At 42.6% G+C, this 22,969-nt stretch overlaps 1 protein-coding gene across 4 annotated transcripts; it reads right to left on the reverse strand.

The window, feature by feature from the left end:
• Positions 1–705: 705 nt before the first annotated feature.
• Positions 706–17,055, reverse strand: hnrnpc (heterogeneous nuclear ribonucleoprotein C). 4 transcript variants are annotated; one of them, XM_080741831.1, is made up of 10 exons: positions 16,977–17,055; positions 13,757–13,790; positions 10,815–10,864; positions 9,384–9,634; positions 8,410–8,485; positions 8,244–8,291; positions 7,727–7,884; positions 7,437–7,550; positions 6,076–6,239; positions 706–3,302 (listed from the first exon to the last, which is right to left on the reverse strand). In XM_080741831.1, the coding sequence occupies exons 3-10, from the start codon at positions 10,817–10,819 to the stop codon at positions 3,201–3,203; spliced, it is 918 nt and encodes a 305-aa protein (XP_080597957.1). In that variant the 5' UTR covers positions 10,820–10,864; positions 13,757–13,790; positions 16,977–17,055; the 3' UTR covers positions 706–3,200. The 4 variants fall into 4 exon arrangements, with proteins under 4 accessions (XP_080597957.1, XP_080597955.1, XP_080597958.1 ...); XM_080741829.1 differs by having other exon boundaries at positions 9,384–9,652; XM_080741832.1 differs by lacking the exon at positions 13,757–13,790 and having other exon boundaries at positions 16,977–17,027.
• Positions 17,056–22,969: the final 5,914 nt, after the last annotated feature.

A 22,969-nucleotide genomic window follows, 5' to 3' on the forward strand; every position in this document is an offset into this window, starting at 1 on the left:
CAAACAAGGTTTCCACCCGACAACAACGATTTGGGAAAAAGATCATTCTGGATTCAGATAACAGGTGACTGCATGTGGTCCGGCTTGGAAAACATGTTTATTCAAACTCAACCATGTTGGAGTCAAATGACAGAACATAAATTCATTACACACACCAACAGAAAACCAACAAACATGGAGCAGGGACAGCATTACACAAGTCAAGGTCAGTCGAGGTCATAAGGCCTCACAGCCTACAGTAGCGATGAAAAAAAGAAAGTGAATCATTTCAGAGCAATTGGGCACGGTTGCATAATCTCATGTTGTTGTCTTGTACAGGCTTATATTATTCATTTGCCATGCTGAACGGCTAAAATAAAAGGTTGTCCAGCCAACAGTAAGAATGTCCTTGTGTCCCATTATGAGTGAAGTGATGTTACACTGCCACCTGCTGGCTACAATGCAGTTTCTAACAGAAGAGAGTGAAGAGGCGATCATGTGCAACATGGGGCAGTGTGCCAATTACCATACCTTCAAGTGCAGGGTAATGTATGGGGTGTGGGTATAGGAGGTATTTACTAAAACCACCTATGTAGTGTAGCGTAGGGTGGACCACTTAAGAGAATTATTGAATGCTTTAACCAGTGAAAAATAGCAGATATACAAGCTCACAGCGCGGCACCGAGTGCCGCGCTGCGAGCTTGTAGATCTGCTATTTTTGAAAAAGTCATGAAAATGTGTGCAAATCTTTGAATATATGTATTTTTAAAGCGAACGTTTGTAACTAAAATTTTGCTTCTGGGTGGTCCCTGGAACTAGATATTTTGAGATGGCCAAATAAATATCAGTTTGGGGGTCCTTCACATGAAAAGGTTTGAGAACCACTGACATATAGTAGTCTCTCAAGAACGTGAAAAGGACCTTTTCTTTGACGATGGCTAGCCAGATTGCTGACAGAATTCAAAAAACCTTAGAAGGATTCAAAAGACACTTATAGAATCGGGTCAAAATTCAAATTTTCACGACTTTTCAAAAATAGCAGATCTACAAGCTCGCTGTGAGCTTGTATATCTGCTATTTTTCAATAGTTAAAGCATAAAATAATGATACACAATAATGTGGACCACTTAAACCCTTTATACTTTATTGCCCTACAAAGCCAAAGTGCATTAACTACGTTTTTGGACACACCGATTTATTTGTGTATCCCAAAGATCAAATTAGCCTTCAAGGTTTTGGGGGATAAACAATTACCTCAAGAACATGTACAACTAGAAAGATGCAATTCTGGACAATTGCAAGGGTGGTTGCCGTGATGCGAGTGATTTATTTCGTAGTTAGTGCACTTTGTAGGGCAGTTTACTTAGTCCACCACAGCCCGCTTATTTTCTCCTTACACACTTTGTTAAAAATAGCTGATCTACAAGCTTGTAGATCTGCCATCTTTGCCCCAGAATAGGGTCCCCTGTGTAGACCGAGTTTAGACCACGGCACGCTAAAGCCAAGCTGTTCAAGCCGAGCATGTGGTGGAAATGCTGATTTAATGCGAGTGACAAAAAGGATTATGACATGAGCTACATTAAGCCGAGACTAAATGCCTAATTTGGTGTAAATGTAGTACCGTACTGGGAGTTTTGCATCTCTCCAGTCGCACGTTCTTCCGTCATAGTCGCCGGGCAAAAGTTCATGTTTAACAAAAAGTATGAAAGAATCAAAGATTAAAGTAAGAGGAAGGTATATAAAGAAGAACATATGGTTTACTTACATGTGTATGTCTGTGTGTGACGTGTTCTTTCGTTTGTGCGAGATAGTGTGAAAGAGAGAAGAGAGAGATACAACACACTGTATTGTATAAATATGTCCAATCAAATTTAAAAAATGACCAGCGTATGGTGTGCTAATACAATCCTATGCAACATGTCTGTGTGTGTGTGTGTGTGCGTGCGTGCGTGCGTGCGTGCGTGTGTGCGTGTGTGTGTGTCTCTGTGTGTATACTTGTATTACTGTACTTGTGAGGGTCACAATTATAACAAGTAGCATTTCATCACTGTCAGGCAGAAAGAAAAAAAAGTTTCAATTTCTTTGAAACTTTTTTCGTAAAATTAAAAGCCCTGCTTCAGACTGTCGCACAAAACTAGAGTAAATAGCAGATCTACAAGCACACAACGCCTCGCATTGCGTGCCATTTTCACCGTTTCAAATCATTTTTAAAATGATAAATACAAAACAAACGGTTTTGGACATACCAGGTTTCCACCCGACAACAACTAATTGAGAAATAAATATTGTGAGGACCGTTTTCCTGGTCCTCACAAGATAAATGATTGATCAATGGTTTAAGGCATTCACTGCAAAGAATATTTGACCAAACCACTAACCATTTTCAGCTATTTTTCGTTACTTCTTTACCTTTTCAAGTAGTCACAACAGAATATTTTCAGATTTTCGATCGATCGAAAAAAGAGGTTTGGGCAATGCATTCCATGGCACCGATTTCACAAACACAGAGCAAAAACCAGGAAACAGAGAAAAAGACGATTCTGTGATTCCGTTTTTTTGTTCCGCTGTGATTTTAGAGGGAGTTGGAGCTATGCTCGATTTGTACATAGTTGAGTGTAGGTGAATAGCCGATTTGATCTACTATTTTCTGGCAATTTTTTTATGCTGTCCTAAAATTTTTATGTCCTCGCAAGTATAGTAGTAATACAGTAGTGCAGGGGTCTTCAACGTTTTCAGGCCAAGGACCCCTTAGTTGAGAGATGAAGCAGGGACCCTTACAACTTTGCCATAGATTCCATATTGTTTCATTGTTTGACATGAGCACATTAGTGTATTTTGGATTCATGTCAATTTGTGTTTTCAGATATGTAACCACTTGAACTGTCAATACTTCTTCTCCCCTCTACACCAAACGTCTTTGCTGAAAATAGCCGATCTACATGCTCACAACGCCTCGCAGCGTGAGGCGTTGTGAGCTTGTAGATCTGCTATTTTTGGCTAAAGTTCTCAGAATCTGGTTAAGAATCTGGCTAAAAAGGAGATTTTATTTTTTTCTTTCTATCACACAAAGATTTGGAGGACCCCCTGTAGTAACTCTGAGGACCGCCTAGGGGTCCCGGACCCCCTGTTGAAGACCCTTGCAGTAGTGTGTGTGTGTGTGTGTGTGTGTGTGTGTGTGTGTGTGTGTGTGTGTGAGTGAGTGAGTGAGTGTAGTGTAGTGTTTAGGGGTCTTCTCCGTTGATGCTATCTCCATCATCCTCGCCTTCCTCCTGCTCTCCTTCCTCCTCCTCCTCCTCTTCCTCTCTCCCTCTAGACTTCACCTGCTGGGTAAGAGGGCAGGTGTCAGTGTGAACACCAACAGGACTTTTTCCAAGATGGTTAGACGCAGCTGAAGGTAATAACATTAACAGAACATAGGGGTTCTACAGCGCGCCAACACGGCTAGTCTGGTGCATCACAGGAGCACGGACAGATGTATGATGTGGTGCTAGTATAATATAAAAAGTGACTGACTGACTGCCAGTCACTTTTTATATTATACTAGCACCTGAATAAAAGGGCTTAAACTGTCTGAGCTGCTCCAGTGTCTCTCTCCTCTGTAATAACATTAACACTTTGTTTGCCATAATTTTAATTAGCTGCCAAGGCCTTTTCCTAGTGTATTTACCTGATCTTCGGCGGCTCCGTGCACACGACGTGTGCCCATTGTGTGCACGCGGGTTCCCTTTCACGGCCGGCCAAAGTATTTTCTTTCACGCAGAGAAGAAAAAAATCAAACCTCGGTTCGAAGTGAAGCGGTGAATCTTAGTATAGAATTGTCTGGAGAGCCGGTATGACAGCCGGTATAATAGGTTTTAAAAGAATATATAAACAATCCTGCTTGCTGGTCTCTTAGTTGTTTGTCAACTGCATCCCTCTATAATTATTTCAGTTTCCCAGGTCTGTTATCTGGCCCTGCTGCTTTCCCATTTTTCAGTTGTTGTACAGCTTTCCTGATCTCCTCTCTTCTGGGTATGTCACAGGTGATGGGGAAGTCAGTCTGTGCTGGTTGGATATTTTGGGGATTTTCTGGTAGGGGTCTATTTAATTAAGGAGTTCCTTAAAGTGTTCTGCCTATCTGTGTAGTTGGCCATCCTTTGTGACAATTTGGTTGACACATGACCGATTCTTTCTGAATCCTGCTTGGGGTCTCTCAGTTGTTTGTCAACTGCATTATATTCTTATTGTGCCTTTGCTTTTGCTCTTGTGCGGCTATTTGTCACTGCTGTTTTCTTCTCTTTTCTTACTTGAATCTTTTGTTGGGTTTCTATAGATATCCACTCCTTTTGTTGATAATATTCTACATGTACAGGACAGATAAAACCTCTATTCTGAATTGTTATTTGAATAAGGTTTTTATAGTAGCATTAGTTGTGGATGCAGTAGGTGAGAACTATTGCATGTACAGGACAGATAAAACCTGAAGGCCAAATTATCATGTGAAGCTTGTCCAATCCTCAAAGTATCCCTTCATCAGACCGGGAGGGACACTACACACATATTCTGGACGTACAGGACAGATAAAGCCTATTCATTCTGAACTGAAATGGCCATATATAGACATGGGGCACACATTTTGCTTTATGAAAAAGCCTATTCATTCTGGACTGATATTCTGGATGTACGGGACAGAAAAAACCTGTTCATTCTGGACTGGAGTGACCATATATGGACATGAGGTGACATAAATTGTGTTTTTGAAAAAACCTGTTCATTCTGGACTGAGATGACCATATATGGACATTAAACACACATTTTGTTTTTGAAAAAACCTGTTCATTCTGGACTGAAATGACCATATATGGGCGTGGGACACACAAAGCCACTCATTGGAAGCGGTTTTCACCGCTTCAAAAATACAACCGCGATGATCTGTGTGTAAGTTATGGGCCATAGAAAACAGGCCATTTTGACCAAACGTGCGATATGGGAAAAGAAGCCGAGATATATACATTTTTCTGAAGCCAGGATGAATACAATTCAATGGGTGCCGGAAGTCGCCGGATGTAGTATTCCGCGAGGCATCATGGGAATCTGAGTCTTTTTGCTCACTCCCAGCCGTGGTAGCTATTGGTTAACCAGTTAACTTGACGGGTGTAATGTGTATTGAAAGGATAAACCCCTTGATATGTATGGTCTCGTTTTCGAGGAGGGCCTTAGGACCTAAGCAGGGAGAACCTCTCACATTTCTGCCCCTAAGACTGGCAAAAAGATGTGGCTATTTGATACATGTCATTGCCGGGATTATTGCATATCTACAATTTGTGGTTAGCATGCACTGAATCTCACACTCTTTTACACCAGTAAACTTGTGATGTGACAGTAAAGTTAAGTTGATTTTAAGTGTGCTCTAATCTATGGACAGTAGGTGGCAGTACAAGAACAATACCCGAGAAGACTTTGAATGAGAAGCCATGCATCTCTCTGCCTCCTTATTTTTCCTCAGTCACATCAAGTAGAGTGGATTGTTTTCCGGTCCCCCACAAGTGTATGTCACTCTGACAATTTGTGGTATGATAAGCAAGGCTTTAATGCTATCACCTTAGCTCTGTTTAACCATCCATCCATACATGACATGTTTGCTGTCATTTACAATTTCTCACCTACTCCTCATCTCTTGAGATAACTTGGGTTCAAAACCAGTCTACATCTTCCCACTCCTCCTGTATCTCCACCCCTGCAGCACCTTTACCGTCTGCAACATCCTCATTCAACCCCCTCTGCTCAGCGACCTGGCGTTTCCCAGGGACCCTGAGCGCAACGGTGGGGGGCAGTGGTGGGCAAGGAGGTAGGGAGTGCTTCGCTGTGTTCACTTGGACCGTGCGGAGGTGCCGAAAGTTGGGGGAGACGAAGATTTACTATTCTCTCCATAACGGCACATAACTCAGTAACGGCGCTGAGTGGGCTCATGCGACCGTCGCAACACTCGACAGTCGCCTGAGACGGCGCGCCTCCGACATCATCACCAAAAACAAGTAACTCCTTTCCCTTGCAGCCCCCCGCGCCCCCACTGTTGCACTTAGGGTCATTGGGAAAAACATGGACGCCTCTGCTCACCTCTTCTTCCTCCTCCTCCAACAGATCTCCCTCCTCCTCGGAGTCGTTCAGGAGGTCCTCGCTCCCCCTCTCTCTGTCCCTCTTCAGACTCTCCTCCTTCTTGCTGGACGTGGAGGAGTGGAGGGGAGACACCTCCCCCGGCTCAGCCTTTTGGCTCTTCGCTTCTGTAGGGAGAGGAAATGGGAGGTGATAAGAGGAAGGGCATGGTACAGAGATGGAGGATTGTGTGTCTCATCCATACCTCCACTGGGAAATGTGATGCATAACTCTAGTTCTTGATGGCGCACTCTGCATGGAAGCAGACTGAATAGTGCATTTGGAAACGCATAATCTGGTTACATTTTCAGCTGGAGACTTACATTGCATGCATTTTGCTTGTCCTTCCCCCTGTCAATTTGTTTATTTACATCTACTGTAGGACTGCCTTTTAAATACTCTAGCAAGTGTTTTCACTATTTACTAATGCTTTTAAAGTGCTATCCTCTGGGATTTTATCTGGGTCAACTCTATCTTTATGGTCTGTAGTCAGGTAGCTTCAATAGGGAAGGGAAGACAGTATAATAATCAAATCGAAACAAACACTAATTATTATGAGGTCGATCAGAAGTCTGCAGTTTATTAAGAGCGCTGCTGCTTGAGTCCTCAGTAATACCAAGAAGAAAGTGTGTCATTCCAGCTCTTAGATCTTTACACTGACTCCCCATCTGTCAAATACTGTTGGTTTAAAAAACAACCCTTAAATAGAGGGTATGCGCATGCATAAAGTGAGTGGCAAAGTGAGTTTAATGTCATTTAATGCAATCAGATAGGACTTTTCTGTTTGGATGCATGGGCTGTCAAGGCCAGAAAGTAGATTTTTGCCACTCAGTAGGCTTTCCCGCATAACTTCTGGGTATGATGATGTCACGTGCATACCCTCTATAGTTGGTGCTTGCCTGCATGCATGTCTGTCTGCATGCATGTTAGGGATGGGACGATATGAAAATTTCATATCACGATTATTGTGACCAAAGAAATAGCGATTTACGATATTATCGCGATAATCAAAACATCCCCAACATCCATTATCCTGGTGGAGGAACATTTGCCAAAAAAAAAAAAAAAAAGCAGATCTACAACCTCACAACGCTTCGCAATGCGACGTGTTGTGAGCTTGTAAATCAGCTATTTTTTGGCAAAGAGATTTGGTAGAGAGTTAAAAAAAAGACTAAGTATGTTTTACCAAGAGAGGGTTTAAGTGGTACCGGATATGCAGCTTGGCAAATAAAGGTGAATTGATCCCAGAGCATGATGGCAGGACGATATCACGATAATATCGCTTATCGTCCCATCCCTACTGCATGTAATGCCTGCTTTCCTACCTGACTTCTTGGTGTGCTCTTTCTCCATGTGCTCCAGGCTCTCCAGCAGATAGTCCACCTTATGTTTGATCTGGGTCAGCTCTCTCTTAATGGTCTGCAGGTCATCCACCTTCACTGTGGCCAGAGGAAGACAGATTTAATTAACACTAATAATTATGTCCTCTGTCTGGACTGTGTGTGTGTGTGTGTGTGTGTGTGTGTGTGTGTGTGTGTGTGTGTGTGTGTGTGTGTGTGTGTGTGTGTGTGTGTGTGTGTGTGTGTGTGTGTGTGTGTGTGTGTGTTTGTCCTACTTGGACGGGAGGTCCTCTGGCCGCTCTTGGCGGAACTGAAGCTTGTTTTGCGTCGGCTGCTGCCCCCACTCAGACTGACTCTGGGACGCTTGGAGGGGATGACAGCCCGCGAGAGAGGAGGGGGAGGTGGAGGCACGCGGGACGGATAGGTGTACATCCTAAAAGATGGAGGCACAAAGACAGTGGAAGAAGACTTCTGAAGCGATAACTTCACACTCTACACTGCACATCCTTATGGGTTCTCAGCAATACACCCAGCAAAAATGTGATGTGTGTGGACTGTATGCATGTACATTCATACATATGCCACATACATAATGTACGACCATACTGTACAAGTACATACAGCGATCTGTGGAATAGATGGGTACTTTCTCTGACAACAATGCAACATATTTATGTGCAACTTTACCCATATTCATTCATTAAAGAGAGAGAGAGTTTGAGTGAGTGAGTGTGCGTGAGTGTACAAAAATGAAAATTAAAATAAAATAAAAATGTAGAAATCAGTACTTACCTGTCATAGTAATCTCTTTGGAAGTCGTAGTCCAAATCAAATGAGGAACTGCGCACAGGGGGAAAAGAGACGGTTGTAGGAGGATCAACTAAAGCAATACAGTACCAGCAGTTATTACTGCACATACATGCAACCTTACTAGACATAATACAAGCTGAAAACACACCTGTACATGTCTCCTGCAGACCGTTTCACTGGCTTGGACCCTCTGTGGGGCTTCGGTTCATTAGCCAGGTTGATGTCTGAGAGGAGTGAGCGGGAGTGAGAGAGAGTAACATGAAGTGTGAAATTCCAATTAACTTGTATGACTGTGTGTGTCTCTGTTATCACCAACATTTCCCTCATTTTAGTGGACTTGGGAGTTAGTTTTAGTGTTTACGTGAAGAAGGCCTTTGCCCCTACTGCCTTTCCCGTTCTAGTTAGCATACAATCTTACAACTCTTACAAAGGTGATCCACTGTATCACCCTTTTGGTATTGTACATATTAAACAATGCACTGTCCACAAGTCAAGGCTGGATTTGAACCCCAGTCTCCAGGATTGGGAAACCAAAACAGCCAAAGGTTTTTCATCTACAGGCAGAATTGCTCACTAGTCGGGGAGCCACAGGCCCAAACTTTTAGAGGACCTGTGATGTGTTCTATTAATTTGGTCAATAAGGTACACAGAATGAAAGGCCTGCTCTGCCGGAAACATAGTGGAAAAAAATTATGGCCATTTGTATTTACTGTCCCTTTGACTTCACTATACAGGAAAAGAATACAAAAATAAATCTGCTTTGAAAACGAGGGTTTTTTCTTAATTCGGAATCCATTGCAAGCATTTGTTTTGCATGAAAAACATTCCTTGGGCTAAAACCACACAAAACTGTGAAGTGATGACTCATCACTTAACCACAGTGTTGTGGGGGCAGTTTTTTGGTCTCTCATTCTGTGTACATTAATGACCAAATGAATAGAAAAGACTAAAATAAAAAGTATGTCATCACATCACAGGTTCAACCCTTTTCTTTGAGCTTTCGGGCCTGTGGCTCCCCGACTACACCTATACCGTTTTGGTCTTATGACCATCACACACCAACCCAGAGCGGTGTAGTCCAACCACGCACGCACACACACTCACACACACCAACTCGCTCACCTAGCACCTGTCCCACGATCATGCGTCCGTCCTCGCTGGCCACGGCGGTCCGGGCGTTCCTCTCGTTGGCGAACTGGACGAAGGCGAAGCCCTTGTGCACGGAGCAGCCCACGATCTTGCCGTACTTGGAGAAGATGGCCTCCACGTCGGCCTTGGTGACCAGCAGCGTGTTGAGGTTGCCGATGAAGACGCGCGAGTTGATGGAGCGCGGGTCCGTCTTGTTGGTCACGTTGCTGGCCATGCTGCCGTCACTGGAGGCGGAGGACCAACTGGAAGGGAGGGGGGTGTGGGGTGAAAGGGGAAGAGAGAGGATGAGGTGAGGTGAGGAAGAGGCAAGAGGCGATAGGATGGAAGTTAGCAAACAGGAAAGGAAAATGGTGCAAAGAAAAGAAAAAGAGAAGAGGGGTAAGAATGGAGAGGAAGATTGGACACATGCCATACCGTGGCAAGGGAGACAGGCGAAGGGGCAGGATGGAGAGGAGAGAAAGAGGAAGAGCAGAATGAGGCAAACGAGAGGAGAACACGATGGGAGAGGAAGACGACAAATAGAGGGACACAAGGGAAAAGAGGAGAGATGAGTATATGAATACATGTCTATTGTCTACCATCCATAGCTGTATTTTGCATCTCTTCCCTTCCTGTTCATTTTAAGGCATGTTTTATATGCTTCTGTTAGCAACTGAGATTGAAGTCATTTCTGTTCCGCTATCCCACCATTCAAGCGATTCTGTCCTGGTGTGAATGTGAGAGTGTTTGCATTGGGTTTGTTGGTGACCCTTTCAGCTTGACTGAACTTGTTTCATTATGGATCCTCGAGGAAGCTCAGCCCAGTTGCCTTATAAAATTACTTTGTAAATAAACATGATATTTCAACTTATACATTTCAGCTTAGAACTGTTACTTATTCAATATTTGTATACTTTTAGTAGGTCAGTATAATATTTCAAATGCATGTAATGTCTTTGAAATGTAATGCCTTTTATGCTTTAAGCACACTGGATTGTTATTGTTATTGTGTTGAACCTTGAATATGCTATATCAATAAACCTGCCTTGCCTTACAATAGGCTCCTGACAAGATGTGACAAGTAACAATTTGTCTGTCAAAAGTATACATTCTGTGCATTTCTACATTTATTTCGGGGGAACTGATACAGAATATCTCACACTTTACAGCAAACACCACATCAGTAACTTTTTGTAAATGTGCATTCCCATACTTTAGGATATGTCCATATATGTAGACAATTGGATGAAACAAAATATACTCGTAAAACATAATTTATTTTAAACACCCAATGACTATTAGGCCTTGCTCTGCGTGATTGGGTGTTTAAGATAAAGTATACTGATAATGATTATACACAAATATTGTTTTACTTTGTTTTAAAATATCAGTCACATTTGGCCTTTTGAAATTGTCATCACTCACTCCATTGTGTCTGTATCGTTGGCGGTGGAGGTCTGACTGCCTGCCTGACTCTGTTGGAGAGAAGAGTGTTGTTGTTATTGTCCCCCTGATCCTGGAGGGGGGAGTCTCAATGGGCCACCACACCATGGGAGTTGTATTCACTATGGGTGAAAATGACTGTACAGCTATAAAATGTGTTGTATTTTTTAGCAACTCCTGGAGGTATTTTAATCAAGAACTACCTCTGAAAAAAGTTGGGAATGTGCCCGGACGTAAAAGAGGGTAAAAAAACTAAAACAAAAACCAGGGTACAGGTACACCACACAAAAACCTGTTGGGGATGTATACATATTTGTTATCACAATCGTATAAGACATTGAATGACAGTGAGAAAGCAGCTGGAAAATGGCTCAAATGGACACTAAAAACACCCTCTAGCTATATTGTCTACTTTGGAATGAAAATATATTTTTAATACATTCGTGTTAAACACACTTTAACTCAAAAGTGCTAAAAAGTGGGGATCTTTTTTCATATAAAGGTAATACTAACTGTACATATCTTTTAAGAGAAAGGAGTGTGTGTGTCTTAAGTGGATAATGTTAGAGCAAATTATTTCACCTGTTCTTAAATTAATTGAACCTGTAGCTGTGCAGCAATTAAGAGTCAATCTTATTTCACATCCTGCCATGCAAACCATGCAGCTACGGCCATTACAAAAACAACTCAGCCTAAAATGCAACCTAATCTCCCCATCTCTCTCTGGGCAATAGTTTCCAGAAGGATATCACATTATGGCGGGCGGTCTAGCCTGTGCTTCATTCTCTCATTTCCCCTACTGGCAGGTTGTTTTCATCCCATGGCCAAATGACACACAGAATGTGCTCACAGGGGGGTAAAGTACCACAGAGTGCTCAGGGATGTTTATAATTGTGTGTCCAGTAAGAACTTGAACAATGTTCACAATAGAATAAGAATTATCGACAAACAATGTCAGGTTTAACTTTGAGTGGATAATCTCTTCTCCAAAGAGAAAACTGAAGCCTGGGCCTGCATTTTGGCCTTGTCCCTGGCCTATGGTGGTATGAGGATGATACTAGCGGTTTAGAGGTTTGATGCCCTGGGCAGAGCATGGCACTGCCAGCCTTATGGGTGTGATTGCTTGTGCAACTCATTGGGGATAAAAATGTATGGCTTCCCTGGGGAAATGAAAGACAAGAAAAAGGCTTTCCCACCTAAGTCTAAATGTTGAGGTGTGAATTTGGTGTAGGCTATTAAGCATAAATTCCACAAACTCACAAGTTCACAACACACCGCCTTGCGACACATTGTGAGCTGGTAGCTCTGCAATTTTCATCACATAACACCTTAAAATTAAGCCTGAAAAACATGTCTTTATGATCATAAATAATCAAAAAGGCTACGTTTGTGAGTGTGGAATTGTGATTGCTTGTGTAACTCATGGGGCATAGGATAGGATAGTCATGACCCTGGCAAAGCTAGTGGCTACATGGGTCTCATGGGACTCCATAGTATGGTAGCACGGCATGCAGTGTATTTCTTGTGTCATTCAAGGAATTCATTGATGCGAGTGGACAGTAAATTCCAGAGTCTTAAATTAACTGTCAGGAGTTAAATTAAGACACCAGAATTCATAGTTTAATGCTTAGGAACACAGATTAGATGCCAGCTGGAGTCACTGGCACAGGGGACTGTGCATTTATATAGGACAGGGGTCTTCAATGTTTTTCAGGCCAAGGACCCCTGAGAGAGAGATGAAGTAGGGACCTCCACCCCATACTGTATAAAATGTGTTGGAGATTAAACTTCTTCATATGTTTCGTGAGGCTTGTTTGACAGCACTATCTAGCGTTGTCAATTCATGTTTTTTGGTTTGTCGACATTAATATGTTTATTTCATGTTAATGCGTATTTTCAGACATTGAAACCACTTAACCCTCAATACTAAGTAAACTTGACACTGTACTGGGTTTGCTCCTTTTTCACTCTACACCAAAATACTTTGCTGAAAATAGCAGATCTACAAAGCAGATCTACAAGCTTGATGTAGATCTGCTATTTTCCCCTAAGAATAGGAATGGTGGGCTTCAAGTAAATAATATAAAAACAAATACGATCACACTAAGATGTGGAGGCCCCCCTTGTAGGAACAGGTCCCAGTCCAGTCACCCTGTTGAAGACCCCTGATATAGAACATTGGGAATGTGCACTGAATTTGTGTGTGCCTATAATGTACTGTGAGAAACTTCAAAATCCAGAGGCTAAAGAAAGATTCAGAGACTAACTATGGGAGTTAAACAATTGACTCCACACACAGATTGCGTATGCTCATGTAATATAACTCCCATTCAATAGTTGTACTAGCACTATTATTAGTAGCAATAATCCCTATTAAAAGACAAGTAATTTCATGTGTGTGCACATGTATATTCTTTTTTTTTTGACTGATTCCACAATATCCTTGCATGTACACAGCCAAACACATTGCAAGGACAGGGCACGTTCACCCCATGCCCTCCTTAATACAGAGCATGGGGTGTTAATTGGTAAAATAACCAAATAACCTTTTTTTCCCTTCAGTAGATCAACATGAAGAGATTTATGGTAACACTTTATTGTTGAATGGCCTTATGCTGGTGAATTCAACCGTGTATTCATGTATAAAAAAACCATTATGAGTGCATGGTGATATGGTTAGTTAAGTGCTTAATGGAAAATGTAAACTGTATTTTTTTGTGTGGTTATAAAAGGTATCTAATCTAAAACTGCAGTTAAGAAACATTTGTTTTGATTTCATAATATCACAACATAACAAAAAGAAGAAAAAAAAACACTACATGCTACTTGTGTTGGGGGGGGATCTAAAAGGAAATCAGGCTAGTTTACAGAACTGAAAAGTAAAAAAAAAAAAAGGAGGGAAGGGGGTGTTGAGACCAACTTACGATTCGTTGCTGCTCAAAAAAGCTGCTTCAAAAACTAAAGAGGGGGAAACACAAAAAAGTGACATTAGAAAATAAGGCCTTTGCCAAAGATGACCTGAATGTCTCAGCATACCTGCAGTACCAGGGATTGAAATGGGGGGCAGAGTGATTTTCAAAGAAATCTACAGTTTATGCCTCATTAACCACCATGTGGTCAATCTGTCTCGATTCAGACCTTTGAACCATAAATGATATGCAGGTCAGAATCAGAAATAGGCTAGTTTGGTAAAGCACATAAATGTATGCTTAGCTCATTATACTGCAGAATGGTATTCAAACTAGGGTTAAGGGGTCGATTCAAATCGTAGTATGTGTAGTACTCATCAAAATAATTTCATTATACATTTTGAGAAAGATATTGTTTTACTGTTTTACTTTTGTAGACCTAAGGATCATGAATGTCCTTAGTTTATGGACGCTGCAACAAAATGAACTCAAACCCTTCAGTCAAACCCAATTCAGGGAAGAAGAAAAAAAACAACATAAAATGTCCTATACAGAGTATATAATACTGTAACTGTGCGCTTGTATATTTTGGCTTTTTACTTAAAATAAACAACATGGCCTTTGACCAGGCTTCTCATTGGAGCAGTGTTTATAAGTATTGTTTGTCAATTATACGGTACATATAATTATTTGTATTAATGGTTAATTTTTGTAATAAAGTTCTCAAACTCTAATCCTATACGTTTGCACTCGTTCAATGAGAGCACAGGACCTCAAGAGACCTGCAGAATGTGTGCACTTTTGTTTCTCTCACCTTGACTTTTAGTAACAATTACCATACTGGCGAGTTGGCTATAATCTGTTTTATTACTAGGGCATAGGCGATAGGCCTTGAAGAAAAGTACTTTTGAACACCTACAAGAGGGACAGGTGTGTCAGAATAATGAACTTGAAAATAGTAGAAGAATGGGGGACTGGGGAAGTCCCGCACACTGTCTTCACTTACACACTTTTATTGGTACAACGTTTCGGTCACCTTCATACCTGGTGAAGGGACTTCCCCATTCTTCTACTATTAGGGAGCAAAACAAACAAACTCAAGAGCAGACAAAAGGCAATAGATCTTGTTCAATGGGAAGGGGACGTGGCTAATGTTTCCCAGTCTGATCCAGACATGGGACAGACAGTACAGTACCAACCTGGCAACACTAATAAGACCTGAGTGATTCTACAAATGCCATCTGAATCAGTAGTTCTCACACTTTGAAGATTTTTAAAAACAGCAGATCTACAAGCTCGCTGCGTGGCAGGAAGGAAGTGACACGCTGCGCTGCTAAACGCCAAAATCTAAAATGGCATTTTGATGGGTTATGTTGAGGGTGACCTGTTTTGTTCATTTTCCTTCTCTTTCGTGTCCTGATTTTAGTTTATGATTTGCACCAGGGTCACCCATGCTGTGTGTGTGTGTGTGTGTGTGTGTGTGTGTGTGTGTGTGTGTGTGTGTGTGTGTGTGTGTGTGTACTCATGGAGGATAGAGGCACTTATAGGATGAAAACAACACACCATGTGGTATCTGTCATATATAACTTAATATCAATGGCTATGCATACTAATGGAGTAGTTCACCCTCAAAATTACTTTTCTATAAATGATTACACATGACAGACTTATTTTTCGCATTCATAAGACAAATGATTGATTATAGTAAATTTACCATCGATTCCGGATGGGGACCCAAATGGATTTGGGTCCCCATCCAGAATCAAAGGGGGTACATTTCTTGTAATCAAATTATTGTCTTAGGAATGTGACAAAAAACAAAACATATTATTGAACTCAAGTCTCCATGGCATGATTAACCAAAGAGAAAAGGTCATTTTGGGAGAGAACTACTCCATTAAGGTGAGAGCCTACTAATCCTGGGCCTTCGATATTAGGGCTGTAGTTGTATTACTACAGACACAAATCAGAGGCCTGACACATTTTTACAGTCTGCTGATGGCCCGGGGGAACATTTATCTTCGCCCCCCTCCTCTGCATTCCTTTCCTCAGGACAGAGTGCAGACCCAAGGCCACTGGCCAGGCCCCAGAACAACACCCATGGACTGGAGCTGGAAGGATCTTTGCCCCAGGCCAGCTAGGCCAGACACTTGAGTCAAAGGGTAAATTAAAAACAAATTAAAAGTTTCTAACCACTGAGCAACAGCCACACCACAAGGACGAGAAGCCTAAAAATCATTGCATAGATGGGAATAGAAAGTGATCATTCACAAAAAGACAAGTTAAAATCGAGCCCCCCCCATGGGTTAATGGCCAAATATAGGCGAATTTGGGCCTTAGAGTCCATTAAATTAATTTGAATTAAAAACAAATAACCTATCCATCAGCCTTGGCTTTATAGGCTATGCTATGTGCAGTTATTATGACAATGCAGAACAAACAGGTATGGATGCATGGGTTTCTTAATCTGCAGATGACTTTAATGATTATCATATTCACCAGATATATACAAACTCCCAAATAGCATGACTCATGAGTCTATGGCAGATTGGCAGCAAAACAACACGCCAAAAAACAGAGCTGCTGTGTGCGTGCGTGCTTGCTTCATGAAAACGCCCCCCCTCCACCCCCTCTCTTCATCGAAAAAAAACACCATCTTGCCTGAAAAATTACATCACTTGTCGGAGGGATATAACGTTACTTGTCTCAAGAAAATAGGAAAAACACATCTTAGCAGTCAACTTCAAACGGCAGTAAGTCACGTTACCGGTGGGGGTAAAACAAAGAATGACAATAAAAAGACGTTTAAAAACGGATATCTCCAGGAAAAGGGCAGCCTCTATCATTTAATTGTCCAGAAAAGAACTCTTCGATCTTTCTTTCCCCTCGTTTAAAAATACGACCACAAACAATCAAATAACTCTCTCACTGTGAACCCTGAAAAGTGGGGGGAAAAGCCAGGTTTAAAATGTCTTATTCGAGAAGAAAAACAAGGCAAAAATGTGTCTTTGTGGAAAGCTATAAACTCTACTTCTGCGCAGCTTATCATCGCCACACCACCAGGCCGAATCACAAAATGTACGCCACTCTAAAGCAAACACAGTCTCAGAAATACCAGCCAGAAAAATACATTAAAAATAAAATCAAAAAAATTCCCAAAGACGGCTCAAAGTCAGAAAAATAAAAATAAAAAATAAAAATAGGGGGAAAAAATCTCTCTGTTAAAAATACTCACCGGGAGCTTACTATTAAAAATCGAGTAAAATTCAACGTTGTTTTACTTGTGTAGGTTAATATCCGAGCCGAGTGTCTGATACCATCACCTTGGAACCAGCCAGCACGAAATGGCGTCTAAACCGTCCAGCTAAGGAACGGATCATGCCCATATCTGGAATACCGATCTCTGGTTGGACGTTCCGAAGGCTGAGCCAGACATTTCCTTTCGTGGATTGGTGGACAGGCCTGTCAATCGCAAAACCCATCGAAGGCGGATGCCAACGCACGGCGCATGCGGCACGTGCGGGCACACGCATGCCGGCGCGCGCTCGCTCATGTACACACACAGGTCGCAGGCAGGCAGGCACGCGCACGCACAAAGTCACTCATGCAGCCAGACAGACCACAACAGACTTTTAATGTCAAATGTTTTATTTATTTATTATTATTATTCATTGACTGTACACATTACATTCAAATTGAATAGGCAGAGCGGCATTCGTCTTTTAAGAGTCTTGTCTTAATTGTCTAAGTGGTGGATCAAGTTTGCAAAATAATTAAGCATGCAAGCATGCAGCTTTGACAAAGGGGCCATACATCTCACAGGAAATTGTATCAAAACCAATAACATATGTTGACTTTGGTCTGTGAAATGTTTGGCCCATGAATGGTTATTGCTGGTCATGTTTTATGTCCAAAAATTGATTGACTGATTGATTGATTGATTGATTGATTGATTGATTCATTCATTCATTCATTGATTCATGACTAGGCCTACTAGATAGGCTATTCACATAAATTACAGCACAGCTAGGACAGTTCAGTTCAGATACAATTTAAAGCAAAACAGCCTGTTTACATTGGAGTCCCGTCCTTTTGTACTCAATTCATAGAGAAACCACATTTTTATGTATGTAGGCCTATTTACCAGTAGGCTACATTTTATCCTATATATTTTTTGAGCGGTGGTTACACCGTCTCCTATACGTGGCCGTGTGTGTATGCGTGTGTGTGTGCGTGTGTGCGTGTGTGTGTGTCTGTATGTAGCCTGCAGGCCTGCAGTAGCTTTTATGACCACACATGTTAAGGGAGGGGCGCTGTTGTTCAGGCCAGGCCAGACCAGGCACACACACACACACACACACACACACACACACACAGGGGGGAAGGGGGGGGGGGGGGGGGGGTAAACCACCGCTCAGTTCACACGGGTGTGATTTTTTTTAGTTCTCCTGGAAAGAAATAAGCTCCAACATCTGGCTTTGTCTGTTTGTCCAAGGTTTGTTGTACGCCCAGAGTCACATTGTCCCGCGAAGCTTGGCCTACATCTGGCCTACACTTTGCACAAAGCGCCCAAAATTGTTGTACGCCCATTGCAGGGTCACATTGGCCAAGCTTTATAAAATAAATTCATTACTCATGCACTCTGTCGAGATGCCAACTTGCCCCTTGTGCACAAGTAGACTTGTGTGCCAGCAGAGCGTGCCATGAGGTGTAGTGTGCTCTGCTGTCCTCATTGGCTGTTAACGATGACATTACCAGGAATGCTCTTATACACCAAACTCTGCTGACATCACCAGTGGCATCACCAGGAATGCTGGTCCCTCATTGGCTGTTAATGATGACGTTGCCAGAAACACTGGTCCCTGATTGGGCTATGGGCTTAAACACGGGCAGACACGGACATACCGGTACGTACATATCCATACATACTGGCGCAAGTAACTAGACTGCACTCTGTCGCACCGCTTTCGCCTTGTGCACTCGTGGCCATGTATGGCCTACTTGTGCACCAGCAGGTTGCACTTGTTGATGGTGACGTCACCAGGAATGCTGGTCCCTCATTGGCTGTTGATGGTGACGTCACCAGGAATGCTGTTCCCTGATTGGCTACGGGTGTAAACACAAACAGAGGCGACAGAAACACTAAACGCATTACTTGCACACTCTGCTGGCGCAAGTAAATAGTACTGCTCACTTCACACTAGGTGTGATTTCTTGTGATGTGTTTGGTTCATTTTGCTGGATTTCTACACTTAAAATGTGTGCATATGTTTGTACACGTTTTAAAGTCATTTTACATTCACTTCCTTCTAATCTATGATGTTGGGTTGGGGGCAGGGCGGCGACAGAGGTCAGGCCATATGCCTATAATCCAGAAAACCTCCCTCTTTCTCAGCCTCGCGTTGGCGAGAATGCCTGAGACAACTCCTCTCACCACTTCAGCTTCCGAGAGAATGGACCTGAAAAACATCAACATCATGTTCAGTTTAGATAGATCGATAGATACTGATCGATAGATAGATAGATAGATAGATAGATAGATAGATACACCATCACTTAATGTAGGTTAATATCGTATACTGATATATTATTTATTTCAGCTGTTACAATTCCAAACATGCAAACATGACCCACTTCAAGTCTATATGTTAGTAGCATAATGACTAGTATTACAACATTATTACAGTTCAATGTATTTGTATTTAAGTTCAGACAGACAGACTACCTTTGATATTACTCATTCTCCTGCGGTTTCGGGGCAGGGTGAGGTCCAGTCTGAACGCTGGCTCTGGTGTCCTCAGCACCTCCTCCAGTTTGTACTGTTCTATACTCTCCTATAAGGGAATCAACAACACAGTACAAGTTACACAAGTGTCTGAATTAGTCTTTTATTTTATTTATTTTATCGTTGTCCTCCTATCTTTTAGCTATTCATTTTATTTGATCAAATAAAATGACCTTCTCCGGGCATCTGAGCAGATGCCTCAAGAAGGTCTATGATGACCAAAATATTGCTCTAAATTAAAGGTGTATGGGCTTTTTAATTTAATTTCATTACATCTGATCCTGACATATGCCCCCGACCCTGAGCTGATCAGGTGTGCATAAGAACTCATTCAATTCAATTCAATTCAAAGGAGCTTTATTGGCATGAGAAAACATGAGAAATCATCCATCCATCCATCCATCCATCCATCCATCCATCCATCCATCCAGTAAACATCGCTTTATTTTTCCTCCATTAATACATTACATTTCGTAAATCCATAAATTAAAAAGTTGTGAATACTGAAAATAGTCTCAACACATTTGTGAGACATGTTGTGTGAAATGACTGAGCTGTTTAGATCAGCTATTGTCACTAGTTTGGGTCTCAAGCTAAAACGTTTGGAAACCACTAGACCCCTGGGGTACCCAACACAGTGCTGTATGGTTTTAAGTGGTTAATGGTGGTAGGACCAGGACCACCCCTGTTTTTCAAACCGGGACAAGGGCAAAAGTTTAGCCCAATGCATGAGTCTTTGTGGCAGTGGGGTGTGGTTTGCCGTCAGTTGCAAAGGGATCACCACCTCCTGTACAGCACTTTGGTCGACCCTAGTGGTTTTTTAAATGTGCTATATAAATCAAATTGACTTGACAGGGGCCGGGGGGACGACACCGGGTACAGGAACAACAGGAAATATAATGTGCAGTGCAAATTGCAATACCTACTGTAGGGCTATGGGTAAACACTGTTGAACGTAATGACATGAATTCTGTGTGAGTCAATGTTTTTACATTCAGCTGTGTATTACCATCTACTATGTCATCTTTAATGATGATTACCCGTAATTCTTTGAATTTCTACTCTCACCTTCGACTTCGTATCTCCACTATCTGTGTTTAATGCCTATAGCATGCTGCTGCCGTGACGCCTGCATTTCCCTTGGGATGAATAAAGATCTATCCTTCCATCCCCGGATTTATATCTCTCAACTTCAAATAGTATATCTCTCTTTCTCTCGTCAGCCCTCTCTCTGTCTCTAGCTCTCTCTCTTCCTCCATCTTCCATTGTCTTTGACATTATACCCAGTGGCATCCTGTTTTGGGAATGTCATCATGCCGAACATTTTCCAAAATGTTCTCTTTTCGCCCCCCAAAAGGCCAGGATCAGCGTCGCTTGGCGACGCGCTGAGAGCTTGTACAGTAGATCCACTATTTTCACTACTTTAGAAATGGGGCTATGGGGCCGTTTATGTTTTTCTTTTTTAGTGTGTGTGATTCTCATGGGTCTTCATATATGGCGTGTTGCTGCACTGCCCTTGTTTTGTTTTACTTCTGAGAGTGAACTAAGACAAATTCCTATCAACTATGTTGACATGACAATCAAGTTATTGAATCTTGAATCTATGGTAACATATGTTTGCCACCCCATGGTTTTTTTCTGAAATTACGCCTATGATTGTACCTCTGACAAGGGGGTCGTCTGACGCTTCCTCCAGGCTCCGGGCGTGTTGTGCGCCGCCGGGCTGCTCCCTCTCTCCCTCTCCCTCTCCCTCTGCTGCAGGACGGCCAGCCGCGTGGCTCTGTACTCCAGGGAGAAGTTACTGATGATCCTGCAGAAGTCCTCAGGGCTCGTGTCCCTCACCATGGCCCGCGAGTAGCCCAGGAACAACAGGAACGAATGGAACCTGGAGAGACAAGGAAAATAGTCAGGGACCCACTGGCCCAAAAGCTCAAGAAATAGGGTTAAACCTGTGATGTCATGCCGTACTTTTTATTTCTGTTTTATCTATTAGTTTGGTTATTAAGGTCCACATAATGAGAGGTCTGCTCTGCCGGAAACAGAGCAAAAAAAGTTTCTATATTCACTGTCCCATCGACTTCACTATACAGGAAAAGAAAAATATTTAAAAAAGGAAGAAAACCTGCTTTAAGTAGTTTGACCCCTCACATGCTACTTTTCCTGTGTAGTGAAGTCGATGGGGCAGGGAATATACAAATAGCCATAACATAACTGTTTCCTGCAGAGCAGCAGACCTCTCATTCTGTGGACCTTAATGACCAAACTAATAGATAAAACAGAAATAAAAAGTACGGCATGACATCACAGGTCATCTTACATTCTGGGGGACTGGGTCCCCGGCTGAAAAACAACAATTACACCAAAGAATGATGTGATGCTGTATGAAGAACATGCAGGAGGAAGGGAAAAGGGCTGAGACAGAGAAGGCTCAGAGCAAGAAAGACAATAGCAAGAGCGAGAGACACAGACAGGGTGTAAATACAAGTACTCCTTACCTCCACCACTGTTCAACGTGCCCTTTTGCAAGGCACATAAACACCAGATATACTCCAGAGACTTCGTTGCCAGCAGTACAACAAGGTTGTGGTTATGAGTGTGAATATGGTATGTGACCATAGGAATGCTAAGTATTCTGTTGGGACAGTATTGAATGCGTCGCTTATTCAGGCAAAACTTTGTTTTGTTTTAAACAGATTTTGTTGCCCTATATGGTTATGGAAAAGGGATCCTGCATTCACTATTCTTGGGTGAACATTGAGTGAAAATAGCAGATTTCAATGCGCTATGAGCTTGTAGATCGGCTATTTTCGTGGAAGAGAATTGGTGCAGAGCGACAAGAGGATGGGGCCTATTGCAGACCGCTGGGGGACTCCATTCAATGAAGTGTACGGGGTTTAATAAGTGGTTAAAACTAGAATGGAAGGGGCGCCCGGGCTGGCCTATACAGCATGTCCAGGCGCATAGTAGCCTCTAAAGCACAGCATGTTGCGGGTTCGAATCCCGATCCCGACGACCTTTACTGCGCAACACTCCCCTTTTCTCTCTCCCTGTTTCCTGTCAATCTCCACTGGTTCTATCAATAAAGGCAGAACCCCCACAAAAATGGAAATAGAATGAAATGGAAAATATCGTATTATGCCACAGCCCCCCACCTGTTGATAACCCGGCGATGGACGGCTCTCAGGACCTTCAGCCTCTCCTCGCACTCCTTCAGGAACTTTGGCAGCCTGCGTCGGAGGGACCCCTCCGGGGCCACGGTGGTGTCCTCGTCTTCAACCCTGTTCTTCTTGCCCCCCTTCCCTCCTCCTCGCCGCTTCTCGTCGGCACGCTCCACCGCACGCAGCTGCTCCCATGACGCTTTGCACGTGGCCTCCAGCTGGGCGAGGTTGGTTTGGACCAAGGCGTAATCATACTGTGAACAACGGAGAGCGGTATACTTTGAG

Source organism: Nannobrachium achirus (assembly GCF_963921795.1).
Source record: "Nannobrachium achirus genome assembly, chromosome: 14".
NCBI classification, from domain to species: domain Eukaryota; kingdom Metazoa; phylum Chordata; class Actinopteri; order Myctophiformes; family Myctophidae; genus Nannobrachium; species Nannobrachium achirus.

Bases quoted from the DNA above. Each gene is read 5' to 3' on its own strand.
- hnrnpc (XM_080741829.1), bottom strand. The intron at 8,486-9,383 runs GTGAGCGAGTTG...CACTCCTCTCAG, and splicing joins GATCGTGGGACAGGTGCTAG to ACATCAACCTGGCTAATGAA. The intron at 7,551-7,726 runs GTAGGACAAACA...CTCTGGCCACAG, and splicing joins CCAGAGGACCTCCCGTCCAA to TGAAGGTGGATGACCTGCAG.